This window comes from Neolamprologus multifasciatus, chromosome 10, assembly GCF_963576455.1.
Source record: "Neolamprologus multifasciatus chromosome 10, fNeoMul1.2, whole genome shotgun sequence".
In the NCBI taxonomy this organism is placed as follows: domain Eukaryota; kingdom Metazoa; phylum Chordata; class Actinopteri; order Cichliformes; family Cichlidae; genus Neolamprologus; species Neolamprologus multifasciatus.
In genome coordinates, this window is record NC_140448.1 from 13,849,665 (window position 1) to 13,864,603 (window position 14,939).

Genomic DNA, 14,939 nt, shown 5'->3' on the forward strand with positions numbered 1-14,939 from the left:
AAAGCTAAATTTGACTGGGAACCTCAAAGCTCAATAACCTGCAAATTCACTGCAGCCCATGTAATGTTTGATGCGTCATTATTTATTCCAGTCTATCTTGCAAATACATGTTCGTGCTGCAATGTCATGCACAAACACAAACTATTAGATCCTTAAGATCAAACCTATGTCAAAATTGTTTCATTATTTTGGTCCATTGGAGTGTGGTAAGGCCGCTAGTAGAAACTAGGAATATTACATGAAATTGCTTGATTGGCCAAAAATGAGTAAATGATGTAATTTGGTAAAAAACATTAAAAACTACAATTTTCATGTGTTGAGTTTAGAATGAAAGCAAATTTACCTAAATTGCATGATATATTACTGTCAATAACAAGGAATCAAAAAAGGTGGTTATAATGGGTTTCAATTGGCCAAAAATGGCCACGATAGAGCCAAGAGGAACAATTTGGTGTATAGTGAATATTATTGACATTATTAAGGAGCTGATGTTGAAAATTAAAAAATCTGAAAAAAATACACATACACATACAAAAATAATGCAAATGGAAGTTTCATTCCATTTGCATTAACAGAACGGAAATGGTTGAAAAAAGAAAAGTGAAGTGGCCACAAATGGCCAGGATAGAGCCCAGAGGGTTAAAAAATCCCTTAAATCAAAGTTTCAGTACACAGCTTCTTCTACAGTTACTGAGGAAAACAACTTACTTTCTTTAGCGATGGCTATTGCATGGCAGAGCAACATCCCAGGCCGAGGTCCTTGTTGCTTAGCTTTCGGGAACTCTTGGAGGTGTTGGGGCTAAAGGCTTTACAGCAACAATATTTTTGGCAGCTACTACCTGTCCAAATGAGGCTACAATGCCAGGCTGGAAATACTCATTTTCTTTCCAAAATAGACACAAATTTATCTTTTCCTGTCAAGACTGTAACTGATGGTGATACACACAGAGCTTAACAAAATGTCAGACCACCTGTCATTAAAAAAATAAAAAAAGATTAATATTTTAGAACTCTGTCAAAAACATGGTTGAAACTACAAATGATTTCATCGATTAGACAAATAGGAAACTGAACTCACATCTTTGTGAGAAGTTAGGATCAATATTTATAAATTATCATTAAAATATCATTTTGATTAAAGAGCTTGTGCACTCTGCTGGATTAACCATTACAGAAATACAAAAATGATTACCAATACACTTAATTTGTGGCAGTGTGGCATAAAAATTACACTGGATGGTGTCTTCATCAGTCACTGTATAGCACAGTTCAGCTCATTTAAGTTCAGTTCAGTATTATTACAACAGTAGCATCAAGGCACTTTGTAATTCTGTTATTTTGATTCTTCGAAATTCAGAGCTTCAATAAAAAATAATCTACAGTCTGTGAATAAAACAATAACATTAGATTTTTGGTACGTAAATTTTCCAGATACTTCCCAACATCCTGTTTAGACTCTTTGCTGAAGGTCAATTTATTAAACAAAAGAAGAGTATCAATGATATATACTCAGATAATGAATGAAATCAATCCTTCTGTTAATCAAATAAGGGAAGAATATAGTAAACATATGTTGGTTTCATTCTCTGATGAAGATTGGGAGAAAGCACTCCATAAAAATTTGATTGGTAAATGGACTGATTCTTGTATAGCGCTTTTCTACTCTCCCGGAGTACTCAAAGCGCCGTATACAACATGCCACATTCACCCAATCACACCCATTCTCACAAGCATTTTATCTGTACTTAGTGCTTTCTAACTACATTCACACACATTCATACTCCGATGGATGCATCGGAGAGCAACTTGGGGTTAGTATCTTGCCCAAGGATACACAACTATGGGCAAGTCACTACCTCCATCCATCCTATGTGCAATTTATATGCTAATGGGAGTAACTGTGTATAATTCCTCACAATAGAATACAATGGTTGATTAAAATGGTTTAATGGGAGAGAAGATGCAAAACTTATATTTGTATTTGCAGCTAAACCCAGTTACACTATTAAATTCTCTTGGACTGAGGTGTTAAACAGCTTCCACAATAACAATTAGCTTTGGAAGGATGGTATTTTAGTTGGAGTTCCCCTTGGAGAATCAAGGCCACATTGGAGCTTTTTTGGTGGCAGATTTGCCCAACATCTTAGAAAATAATTTTAAGCCATTTTCGTTTTTGACCTGTGATTTTTGCAGGGTTCAATAGACTTTTTGTGCTTTATTGGGAAAATGCAACTAAAGTGTTAACCCACACAAGCTGAGAAATTTTCCATGTTTGCAAAAAAGACAACTGACAGCAAATTTGACTGTTGACTTAATTGCTTTATTGTATGCATTTCACACAGGATCCAATACCCTCCCTAAGTTGGCAGTGGCGAAGAGCCAAAACTTGTTTAACCATGGTGCATTGCATTACTGAAAAGTTACCTTGACCTCTTTACTCTGTTTACAGAATACACAAATAGCATTACAAAATCCCTTTATCAAAACAACTCAATGTTTCTACAGAGTGTTTTATATCATTCCCCACCTTGTAACAGATTCACTAAGAATTTTAGCTTTAGACATTGAAGCCAACAGTTCAATATGTTTCTGTAGAAAGTCCTAATCTCCCAGTACTCCTTGAAAGAGTTGCAGAGTTCTTTAAAAACTTGCATCAATAGTCTGCAAAGCAAGCCAGTAGGGATAGAAGCTTGTTGATGAGTAACTGAAGTTACATCTGATCACACAAGTTACAAAGCCAGAGGCACAGCTGCATGAACTTGCCACCCAATGTTAGGTTTTAAATTTTCACTTGTTCATTTCATTTCTAGTTCACCCACATTTAGTTTAAGCCAAGCCTCTAAAAATGTTTGGAGACAAGCCACCAAATCTGAAAAAGACCTCAGGATCATGTGAACACAGACATCTGCTCAACTCGTGAGTCAAATTCAGCTTTCAGATCTACCAGACCCATTCATGTAGATTAACATTTTGAACAGTTACAATTTGCAGCATTTTTGAAGACAATTGAAATAAAGACGCAAGCAAATGTCTCAAGTTGACTTCTTTATCATGTACATTTAAGTATAAAGAGCACAAAGCCATGTTAAGGTCATACAGCCTGTGTTTGACACAGTGAACACTTACAGCACCTCAAAAATTACCAGATCAATTAGCAAATAATCCACTACATATTCACATGGAGTCAGATTTACAGAGATTTAAGGAATAAATATGCCTCAAGAAGTCTTAATAAAAGGATGTCTGCCAGAAACTGTGATTTTAATCACAGTTTCTGGCTAAAAGTTAAATATGGTGAAGTGGATAAATGTAGGTATAAATTTTAGATTGGCAACACTGATAATGTTTTAACATTTCACTGTAGCAATTTCAAGACTTGAGGTAGAAAAGTGAATCTGATCTCCAATTCTTTTTGTGTCAGTTTAATTCAACACTTCTTTGTAAAAATGGCCCCAACTGTTTACTTAGCTCTAGAAGTCGATTACTTGCTGATGCTTAAAGCTCTGGTGATGAGGCACTCGTTTAAAGTACATGGCGTGTGCATTAAGGAAAGGGGTTAGGTGGGTTACGATTGTAAGAGGGAGGAGAAACAAGAACTTTAGCTAACAGACTTCAGCTTGGCCCATGGGTTTGTGCCGCGCACCTCCAAAGACGGCATGTCGCTGAAGATGTGATTGCACAAGTCTTCCAGTGGGGGCTCTGGGTCTGTGGTGGCAAACTGAGCTGCATCCTCGATTTCCTTTCTCACTTCTACATCAATTTCCTACAGATAAATAAGGACAGTTAGACACTGCAGCAAAGAAAGTTTGGTCAAACCAATAGAAGCAGAGAATAGACATATTTTGTTTACCATTCTACTTCAAATGGAGAAGGCTACTAAAGCTCATAGAAGCATGACTCTAGCGCGGTAACTAGCTTGTGCGCCTCGTTCCATGGGACTATGTATTTTTCCCACCTGTTTATAAAGACTTTAGCATTGTTCTGTCTCAAATGCATTTTCCAGTCTATGAATACAATTTTCCTCAAAGACAAGAGAGGAAACCTGGAGGATCTCATCTTAAATTTCACTGTAGAATTTTACACTATTGTTAAAGAGCAGGCACTTTCATTAACCTCACCTCTAAAGCATGCTGTTCACTTTCACTTGACAGACTAAAGCTAACCCAAATGTCAGTATGCTTAGTCAGTCTTTCAATACCCAGTTACAAAAACAAGGACTCTTGTTTGAGGCTTCCAAATTGTCAGAAGTGTTGGCTCACAGAAATGTGATTTCTATATCTGAAGCATTTCCTACCTTGAGCTCCTCCACGCTAGCCATGTTGTTGCTGAGCATGCGGTCCTTCAGCATGGAGATGGGGTCACTCTTACTGCGCACTTCCTGGATCTCCTCACGTGTGCGGTAGCTAAAAGGGGAGAGGGTGCAGGAAAGTTGGAGGGATGCACTACTGTTGCTATCAAATGCACTTTGAGGATTTAAAATGTTTTGTAATATTACTTTTGACAAATTTAGGCTCATTTTGGAAAAACCAGTGCCTTCAAAATTTCTGTGATCATTTCTATGCAGATTCAAATGAAATTCAAATTACTTTGAGGTGTGAATTCTATCAAATAAACAAATCTGACAGAAGATACTGAATCTCAATTCATCCCTAGGCTGTTCTCAGGTCACTACAAAGGGGGTACATGGAGACTACTAAGGAGCAGAGGTAAGGGGCACAGGCACAGTGAAGAGAAAATCTGTAAGATTAAACTGTAGGTGAGAACTTTAGCCACTTTAAGTTGTATCAATTTAAATAATCAAGTAGCCTAACGTTTACCTAACGCCAGGATCGCTCATGCTGTGTCCATGATAACGGTATGTCTGGAGTTCCATGAGAATAGGACCCTGAGCAAAGGACAAAGAAGTTAGAGATCCGAGTCGCATTTCCTGCACACGTCAATATAACATTTTAAACGTACCTTCCCAGAGCGACAGTGATCAGCAGCAAACTTGGTTGCTTCCCGGACACAGAGAACATCCATTCCATCCACCTGTACACAAAGTTACTGAGTATTTTTCTTTAATCTTATCTTACAAAAAGTAATAAACTGACATGGTCAACATGCAGATTCTACAAGTTTATGGTAGCACCAAACACATTTGAAAGTGTTTACATTTCACAAACACATCACTCCAAATAGCATTTAGCACACTTCCATCTAGTGTGTATTGTGTTCGAGACAGTCAAGGTTAATCATTCATTTGTAATTTTGATTGAACAAACCCAAATTGAATAAGTGTTCGATTGCTAACAAATTGTGCAAGACATCAGCTTCTGTCAAGTGTCTGTTGCTCTGCAACAGCTTAAAATGACAGATGCAGCTCTACATGTAAGAAATGTGCTCAAGCATGCCAGACCCTTACCCTCAGACCAGGAATGAACTCTCCTCTCTTGAAGTAATCTGTGCTGGCTGCAGCTCGCTCCACTGAGGTGCCCATGCCATACCGGTTGTTCTCGCAGATAAAGATAACAGGCAGTTTCCAGAGAGCAGCCATGTTGTACGTTTCAAAAATCTGGCCCTGTGAAATATACACAAGACTTTAAAAGGGTGTCCTGTAATAGAAGCCCATCAGTTTAGATTCTCCTTTGTACTAAGGCCATTTATTATCCTTTAACACTTCCCAGAATTTAGTTATGTTGTGCATTTAGCACAAGTTTGCTCAATTCCCACAGAACAAGATTAAATCTGTCAGTGTACTGCAAAGTAAAGTAAATACTGGCCAGGTGTAGATCCAAACGTGTTGCTCTTTAACCCATTTATGTAAAAAACAAAAGAAAAAAAAGCTACACATACCTGGTTGGCAGCACCATCACCATAGAGACAGACACACAGCTGGTTGTTGCCCTGAAACTTGCAGGCAAGTGCTACACCAGCACCCAAAGGAACCTAGAGAAGTCCAACATTGAGTGTTAAAGTCTAAATGTACAAGTGTCAGTTCAAACCAATGGCCCTGTGAAATATCTTGTAATGCAATTAGATGATCGTAAACCATGGAAGGCAGAACGATAAGTAACAAATTTAAAGCAAAGCTGCCAAATGTTATATTTACCTGAGCACCAACAATTCCATTTCCACCATAGAAGTGTTTACAGTACATGTGCATAGAGCCTCCTTTGCCCTTTGCAATACCACCTCTTCTGCCTGTGCGTGAAAAAGATATTAGGTGATATTAACAAGAGCATTTACAGCTCAAAGTACATCATCAACTGAAATTTGTTCCTAGGTTCAGCCAGACTACGGTTTCCTAGAACCGTAATCTCAGGGACTAGAAAACCAAGCTGAAGCAGGGCCAGCAACAAATGTGTCCCGCCTTCAGTCAATTAGGGAGACATTTCTAGTGTCATCATTTTATAACTTCAATATTCTATGTCCTGGGCTCAACAGCTTCCCTTTAGGGAAAATAAAGATTCAAAACCTGCCAAGTTACTCCAGCAGCAACTGAACATTTGCCGCTTTTCACAGGGGAGTCAATTCAAAAAAAGTCCCATTGTGTACTGATATTTAATGTCTTCACCAACAACTCACCGGTTAGCTCAGCCATAATCTCCTTTACAGTCCCTCCCCGGGTGTAAGTGTAGCCATGGGCACGGTATGCCGTGATCAGGTGGTCTGACAAGTTAATTGAGGCTTCAATACCAACAGCACAAGCTTCCTATAATGAGAAAACAGCTTGACATGTCTGGTCCTAAAGGGAGATTTATTCTGAAGAGTAATCAATAAATGTTTCACAGGGCAACACTTCAAAACTTCCACTCCTCCAAAAAGTTTAACATCCTTGCCAGATATTCTGAAATTTAAACTGCCATCCCTAACTTTCATTGTAGATCAGAAAAATCATCCAACCTGGCCATCATACAAGTGGCAGAATCCTCTGATGATTTTCTGCTTGTAGAGCTGATCTGCCTTCAGCTCCATACGCCTCATCGTCTGCATGATGCGGTAGTACTGCAGACCCTCATCGCGAGTCAGAACCACCTGAGTGGCAGGGCCCTCATCCAGCTTGAAGAGGTCACATTTCTATAGAGAAGCAAATACCCATGAGTCAAACTGCCAAGTGCCAGTCTGTGTTCACAACATCACAATTTCAATCTTACCTTTATTTCAAAGGTAGCCTGGGTCGTGAAGTCAGCATATGTGCGTGCTGACATAATCACTGCAGCCCCCTGTGAGAAACAAGTATGCAAGAGCTTTCAATCTATAAAAGCAATTCGTGTCACATTTTGAGACAACTACAGAACTCAAGGCACTCATTTTTACAGAGTGCCTTCCCATTAGTCTGTTAAATGCTTCTACAGGACTTTTCATGTTAGCCCTCATCCCATTTACTGCAAAGGTTCCTCCCCCAGCCAGCCATTATTATAATTTGTCCTTCATAGGACCTGGTTTATAGTTAAATCATTCACTGAATAGTCTTTAAATGGATTGTAACGAAGTTTCCAAAAGTTTGAGTTGTCATCTGATTTAAGTTAAGTTCTTAGCAGCAAGTTCAGACTATTAAGCATTAGTAAGGTATTAGCATGTGCTTAATTCATCGTTTATATATTGTTACTCCTCCTTAGTATGTTATTTATAACATTTATAAATGACCATGTACACCTATCATTGCTGTACATGCTGTAAATGTGTACAGCTATCACTGTTACTACATGACTGCTAGTAATAATCATAATCACAGTCATGATAATATATCTGTATTTATCAATGGAATACTAAGGAAGAGTAATGCTATATAAATGATGAATTATGCACTTGCTAATACCCTATTACTACCTTAATAATGCTTACCTTTGTGACCTTATAAAGCGCCACAAAAATATCAAATACAGTTGTTTTGTTTCGGTTTTTTTCAAGCTGTCGGCACTGAATCTCATGTCCGAACAGTACAGTGAGTTTTCTTGGCTGTCTCAGTATGTAAGACTGATTGTTATTAATGCTAGCTTTCACCCTTCCTTTAACAGTTCCCATTTCCATTCATTTAAACATTAACTAAGTAGTTACTGACTGTCCGCTGACATTGAAACTTTAAATCTGTGCGCAAACTTTTACCGTGTTAGCTAGTGAAGCTATCATTCAGGCTTACAAGGTCAGAACAGCGATGACAGTTTTGTTTTGGGTGGACTGGCGCTCTTCGCGAGACTACATTTTGCAATGTTTAGCTAAGTCCGTTTACAGAATAAAAAAAAAAACAGCACTTACATTCCGCTGGGCACTGGCTCTAAACACATTAGAGATGATGGCTAGCATCTTTCCTGACCTAACCCACCGCAGAACCGTCCTAATGTCAGGATGTGTCCTTCCGGCTTGGGGCTTCTTCGCTGTCTTGAATATCGGCAGATAGAAAGCGCAACTGCCGACAGCGGGCTGTGTTCGAAGTAGAGGAGAGGTGTGGTTGGTAGTGAGTGTAGGAAATGCAACACTGATCAGTGGCTATTTAATAATATAATTTCTTCAACCCCCCTATATTTGACAGGGACGAAGACTTTAGATGTGCAGTGGTGATGGCAGTATGAAGCCTTCTGAAGCGTTGAAGCTTTTATTGAAAAAGGGTTCATTACCCAAAGCTTTTCAGCAAAGTCTTCTTTGGTGCCATCTTGTGGCCATAAGTATGAAGAGCAGCTTGAATCTAAATTCAAACTGCTTTAATATGATTGCCGAATCTACAGAGCTGAGTTGACACCTTTCTGGGGGTGATGTTATATATCTATTTGATTAACAATTAATTTGGATGAATAAACCTTTGTTTGAACATGTGCCATAGTGTGGTCTCCCTTTGTTTGACCTTGGGGAAATTTTCCAACTGAGGAATAATTGTATTAAAAAATTAAAGGTTAATGATAAAGAGGATATATATATTTTTATTTTATTTATTTTTTTAAGAGGCAGAAACTATTCTAATTCATTTCCAGCAGCAAGAGCTCCTTGCTGAAGTATGCTTTGGGTTTACTGCCTAAGGGATCAGAGAATATGCGCCAAAGCCCATGAGATACTTTAAATGTCAAGACTTTGGACACATGGCAGTTATATGTAAGAAGAGTTGCAGGTGTGATTGTTTTGGAGGGGTTCATGAGTTTGGCAAATGTATTGTTGTAGTTAATTGGAAATGCTGCAACTGCAGAAGGAACCACAGTGTAGCTTTTTGGGGTTATGAAGTGGTGAAAAGGGAGTTAAAAAAATGCTCCATCCATCAGGCTGTATGGAGCAAAGAGCAAACGAAGGCAAGAAAACGGCTGGATCAAAAGAAGGAAATGAAAAAATATAAATAATAGCAAAAGCTGCAGTGCATATGTATAGGATATTTCTGTTAATTATACTCATTCCCCCAATGTAATGCCAGAAGTTTGAAGGACAATTCATGGCAGGAATTCAAGAAATTTAATGGAGATAGGAAAGAAAATCATATTTGGATTTAATTTGTGTCCAGTAATTCTGGCTTAAATCAAAATTTGATTCTTTTTTAATTTATATGACCATGTGGCAGCCTCTGTAGACACAGAGAAGAGGGAGGAAGGGGAAGATGTGTCCCCAATATAGTTAATATAGAACTATGATTGGGAAGTGAACAGTCGTATATTGTTGTTAAAAGTTGGGATAAAAGGAAAGAATATGTGATAACAATATAACAATGGATTTTTGCAAAAAAAAAAAAAAGCCAATTGAAAGAAATTTCTGAAAACAAGTGATAAGTACTTGGCACAAGTTAATAACGAACTAAATGTGGATACTCTGGACTAAATAAAATAAAGCAAAGTGTAATATTCGCAACAAAAAGCTTCATTCCTAAAAGTAAAGGAAATGTATGATGGAAATGTATCAGAGTGGATTCAGGGTAGAATGTAGCACAATGGATCCAGTAGTTTGCCTTGAGCATGATGTAAGGAAGTCTCAAATGAATCCAGAGACAGTTGCTGCAGAGTTCTTTGATATTAAGAAAGCTTATGACATGCTATGGAAAGAGGGACTGCTAATCAAGATCCATTTGCTGAATATTGAGGAAAGATATTTAACTGGACCAAGGACTAGATGGAAGAACAATTTAAAAAAAAATGGGTACTGACCTATCAGTTCAATGTATAGTGGGAAATGGGATTCCTCAGGGGAGTGGATTAAGTCCGACCTTGTTTTCTATTATCATAGATGATATATTTTTGAATACCAATGGATATGGAGAAGTCAGAAATACTGTCAAGCAAGTGGAAAGGTGGGGAACAGAATGGGGATTCAAATTGTCAGTAGAAAAGACAAAGACCATCTTGACAAGAAACAAAATAAGGGAGTGCAGACTGAAATCATGAATGAACTGCAGAGCGTGGAAAGTTTGCATTTCATAGGAGTGAATTTTGACCAAAAGGAAGGAAATTTCACTTGAAATGATGGAGACTTCTTCAAGTGCCTATGTAACTTTTTTCATCTTTCTTCACCCATACATAATATATATATATATATATATATATATATATATATATATATATATATATATTAGGGGTGCAACGATACAACAAAATTCACGGTTCGGTTCGGTTCGATACTTTGGTGTCACGGTTCGATATTTTTTCGATACACAAAAAAATGTTCATGCCTTTTTATTAATTTGTCATTTATTAAATTTTCACGGCACATTCTGCACCACATCTCTGTGCGTTCATCATTTGTTTGAAGCCAGCTCACCTCCTGCAACCACTTTTCCGAGAATACGCGCTTCTTTTGTGGTTCGGACTCCTTCTGACATTTCTTTGGAGGTGGAGGAACATCACAGTAATTGCTTAAAGGAGCTTCTTCGACATCTTTAAGAGTTCTAAACAAATGTCTGTCCTCCTCCTGAAAATCTTATGTACGCAAACACGCGTTGCAACTTCTTATCTTGTGCGGGTTTTTATTTTGACAGCAAATGCTCACCTGCGGACCACTTATGTGCAGCCCTGGTTATTTAGCTCGTCATATTGCAGCCACAGAAATTCTTTTGTCCATGAAACCATAAAGCTGCACTTTCTTTTTGCCTTATAGTCTGATTTGTCATAACTTTCCGTTTTGTCACTTCTTCACCCTGACCTGTCTTATTTGGCTCAGCAGAACTAAAATATATATCCTGCTGCTTTTACACACGCACTAACATAACGCTCAGCGATTCTCTGCGCGATCAACCTCTCACATGTTTAAGCTGCAGGAGATTTCACTTGTCATGTTTGCATAGTAAGCTAACGATTGATAAGACGATGTCAGAGGAATTGGTGCGCAAATTATCATCACTCACCAATCAGTACTGTCGCTTTCTATACACAGTTCACGCGATTGCAAAGTGAAAGCAAAAAACAAGCGCAAATTCAAACGTGATTTCAGTATGTCACATATTGACAGTGGCCGATGCCAATGACATAATTACCCAGCTACATTTCCGAAAGAATGCAAAAGCATTGACATATATTTTTCCTTCCTACGATAGGCCGACGGGCAGGGCAGAGATAGATTTTGGTAGCCCGACTGGAAAAAAGCCCCAGGACGTCGGGCTAGCGATTTTGCGAGCCCTGTATCTGATTGAGGAATCACTCATCTTTGGAAAAGAGAGTTTATTATGGAGAAATGTCTCTTTCCAAAATAAAAGCTATACTATACGCTTCTTCTGGGCTATATTCTCAGCAGCATATTAAACATATCAGGTCCCCATAAGGAGAATCATGTGCTAACGGCTGTCTAAATGACTCGGGTAAAGTTTGTAGCATGCGTGCTTGTTTTTGTCTGCTTCCACTTGTCTTTGCACTAGGATGATGTCGGAGTAAATGTGCAGTCATATTGGTTGTGTTCCCACTAGTGCTGTCAGCGTTAATCTGAAATGACGTTAAGGTCACAACACGGCAAATCTCCGTTAACGAGCTACCGTGGATCGCCTCATGAGTGGGGCTGGAAGACGTCAACACATTAACGAGCTAACTGCGCTAACACACTAGTTCTCACCAATTGAGCATTGCTGGCACATCCAACATACTGTTTTACTTTTGTCCATGACACGCTTACCTTCAGGGTCATACTTCACATGAAAACCAAAATAGTTCCAAACGCCAGATCTGAATGAGGGTGGGGGAGGTTCAATTTGCCATGTTGCAAGAGCTTAACTTCTGTCTAGCTAGCTTGCCCTGCGCTCAGTGAATCTGTTTGACTACTCCGCCTAGGCTGCACTGTCGAGCGCAGATCCACTGAGCGCTCAACACAGACAGCATCGTCAGAAGGAAAGTTGATAAAATAAATTAAAAATGTTGTATCGTTCGATACATATGCGTACCGAACCGAAAGCACTGTATCAAACGGTTCGATATCGATACGAGTATCGTTGCACCCCTATATATATATATATATATATATATATATATATATATATATATATATATATATATATATATATATATGTTTTATTCACACACTCAGGCTCTGTAGTGATTAGCTCATTAACCATCAGGCTGCAGTCAGGCGCCCTGGTCCTTTACCGCGAGGGCAACAGTATCAAGCTATCTTAAAGAGGCAGGGCATAAGAGCATCCGAGGGCTCATTGAATGGTTAGTGACATTAAATGACTACAGAATCCTACAGGAGGCAGTAATGCATCCACCCAGCTGCCATCAAGAACCAAAGAAGAAGAAGACGAAGAAGGAGAAACTCAGGTTCCATCGAAGTAAATCTGATACCCTGATATCCTCAGTTGATCTGTGTGCCCTGGTAGCTGGGGTGTGTTTTATTGAGTGCAGTGTGTTAAATTATTACGAAAATTGCTACATGGGCTTAAATATATCTATCTACACAATGACACCATGTTTATTACTCTCGTTGCAGTAATGGGGTCCTTGAGTAAAATAAATCTCAGTTTAAGTATCTTTTACAGATACTTAAGAAAAAGAAAGAAAGAAAAAATATATTAGAACTTTTCTGATGAGGCATTGATGGACATGCTTATCAAAACTATGGATGCCAATAAGACTAAAAGGTTATGGGTTTTTATTATAACACTTACTGATTTTCCTCAATCTTGCCTCTGATATATACCTTCCATGTAATAAGTATTAATAAGAGACTAATAAAATGAAGTGAAAAACTAAACTCAAACAACCAAATGAAATAAAATAAAATAAACTAACTAGAAAACACAAAGCTGTATTAACTCTGGGTCACACACTGTTAGTGATTGCTAACCAAACCTGTTTGGGAATTTCAGACAAGGTTGCACCGCCATCCACTAAAAGGAACCAACCCATCCATCGTTGCTGCAATTTAGTTACACGGACCCCCAACTAGCTGCAGAGGCCACAGTTGTAACAGTGCACTCTGATGGATTTGAAGTCCTGCATCTCTTGTCTTAATTTCTCAACCATAGGTTTCTCAATAGCTCCAATGGCCTCTTCTGGTGTTTTGCAGCCCATAAACTAGGCTCATAATCACCTGAAACAAAATTCAGTATACATAGATCCCCTTCCATCATATCACAGGTGTTTTTCTTCTAATGCTGGGTACACTCAAGCAAAAAAAAAAAAAAAACCCCAAACAGATTTGTAGAAGCCACAAGCAGCATGTTGATTCCTGCTGCAGTGAAGCCATCATCGGAGCTGAAAGAAACATCTAGCCTGGTTGGAGCTAGTCAAGTCACTATCTAACTGTTGAATTGGGGCCTGATCTATGATCTGGATCAGCTTCACACAGGACAGGAAAGGCTTGTGAAGTCAACCCTTGTTGTCTTCCTCTTGATCCACATCACCAGATATCAGAGCAACTAAAAAAGATGCATGCACTGACACCATTCATAACCCTCACAACCCCTTGGTGGATCAGCAGTGAACAAGTTCTGCAGTGTATCTGGATGACGTTATTGTGTGAGGCTGGACTTTCTATCAGCATTTGTCACATTTATGATGATAGCCAAACAATCTTAGGCTGACCTCAACGTTAAGCTAGCTAAGTGGAATTTATGGTCTTGCCAGGAACAATAATTGAGCCACATCATCTCAGTCAGGAGTGAAGAAGCTTGCCCTGCAAAGGTAAACATGCCAAAGAACCAGACTGAAGTCATGAGCCCTATTGGGCTTTGTGGTTTATGTTCATTAACTCACGGAGAATGTAAGATGGTGTCACCTTTTTCATCTGGGGAATGTAGTAAGTGATGCAGCGTGTCAGGGAAGGGCGTGGAAGAGACTGCAAGTGAATGCCATTCAGACAGTCACAGAATGCATAGGAACCAATGACTGAAAGAAAATAGCAGACTGAATAGAAAAAAAAGGAATAGCCCTTTATTGAACAAAAAAAACTCATCTGATGCTCCACTTTCCAGAGATAAGCCATTCAACAATTAGTGTGAAAAAGCTACCTCTTGATTCAGAGGAAGTTAACAGTTTAATCACTAGGACAACAACTTTGTTGCATCTACAAAAGAACTGGTGAATGCATGGCGATTGTATTGATTTTTTTCACATTTTTTGACTGGTTGCAACTTGTGGTGACTAAATGGTTTCCCAAAAAGATGTTATGCCCTCATGGCCACTTTTGACATGACAACAATCTTCCTGATATGGGGAACCTCTCTGCAGTCACTCCAAAGAATTGTCAAAGGTTTGCAAATACTATCTATCAGATTTATAAATGCAGACAGGTTGCCAACATGTTGCCATCAGTCTGAATGAATTTGTCAGTGAGCACCAAGTGAGGAGATCCGACTCAACTGGCTGTTCTATTCCAATAGAGCAGGAAGGGTGCTGAGAAGAACTGTAATAGATAAATGAGAATTTCTGTATCCAGACAGAGACAGATGTGTGATTTTTAACGGTTTGACACAGTTCATTGCTGTATTATCAGAAACAGATTGCATGGAATTGCCAACTTCACCACTGGCTCTTTCTTATCACAACATTTATGGCAGGTTTTAGCGA

General features: G+C 38.7%; 1 protein-coding gene across 1 annotated transcript; it reads right to left on the reverse strand.

The window, feature by feature from the left end:
* Positions 1-2,298: 2,298 nt before the first annotated feature.
* On the reverse strand, positions 2,299-8,389 carry pdha1a (pyruvate dehydrogenase E1 subunit alpha 1a). The gene is made up of 11 exons (XM_085174269.1): positions 8,239-8,389; positions 7,137-7,205; positions 6,886-7,059; positions 6,568-6,694; positions 6,092-6,183; positions 5,836-5,928; positions 5,405-5,560; positions 4,960-5,031; positions 4,818-4,885; positions 4,295-4,403; positions 2,299-3,763 (listed from the first exon to the last, which is right to left on the reverse strand). The coding sequence occupies exons 1-11, from the start codon at positions 8,284-8,286 to the stop codon at positions 3,599-3,601; spliced, it is 1,173 nt and encodes a 390-aa protein (XP_085030395.1). The 5' UTR covers positions 8,287-8,389; the 3' UTR covers positions 2,299-3,598.
* Between the last annotated feature and the right edge of the window lie 6,550 nt (positions 8,390-14,939).

Bases quoted from the DNA above. Each gene is read 5' to 3' on its own strand.
- pdha1a (XM_085174269.1), bottom strand. From the start codon at position 8,286: ATGCTAGCCATCATCTCTAATGTGTTTAGAGCCAGTGCCCAGCGGAAT. The intron at 6,695-6,885 runs GTTGGATGATTT...TTCTCATTATAG, and splicing joins GCCACTTGTATGATGGCCAG to GAAGCTTGTGCTGTTGGTAT. The intron at 6,184-6,567 runs GTGAGTTGTTGG...TTTCACGCACAG, and splicing joins GATTATGGCTGAGCTAACCG to GCAGAAGAGGTGGTATTGCA.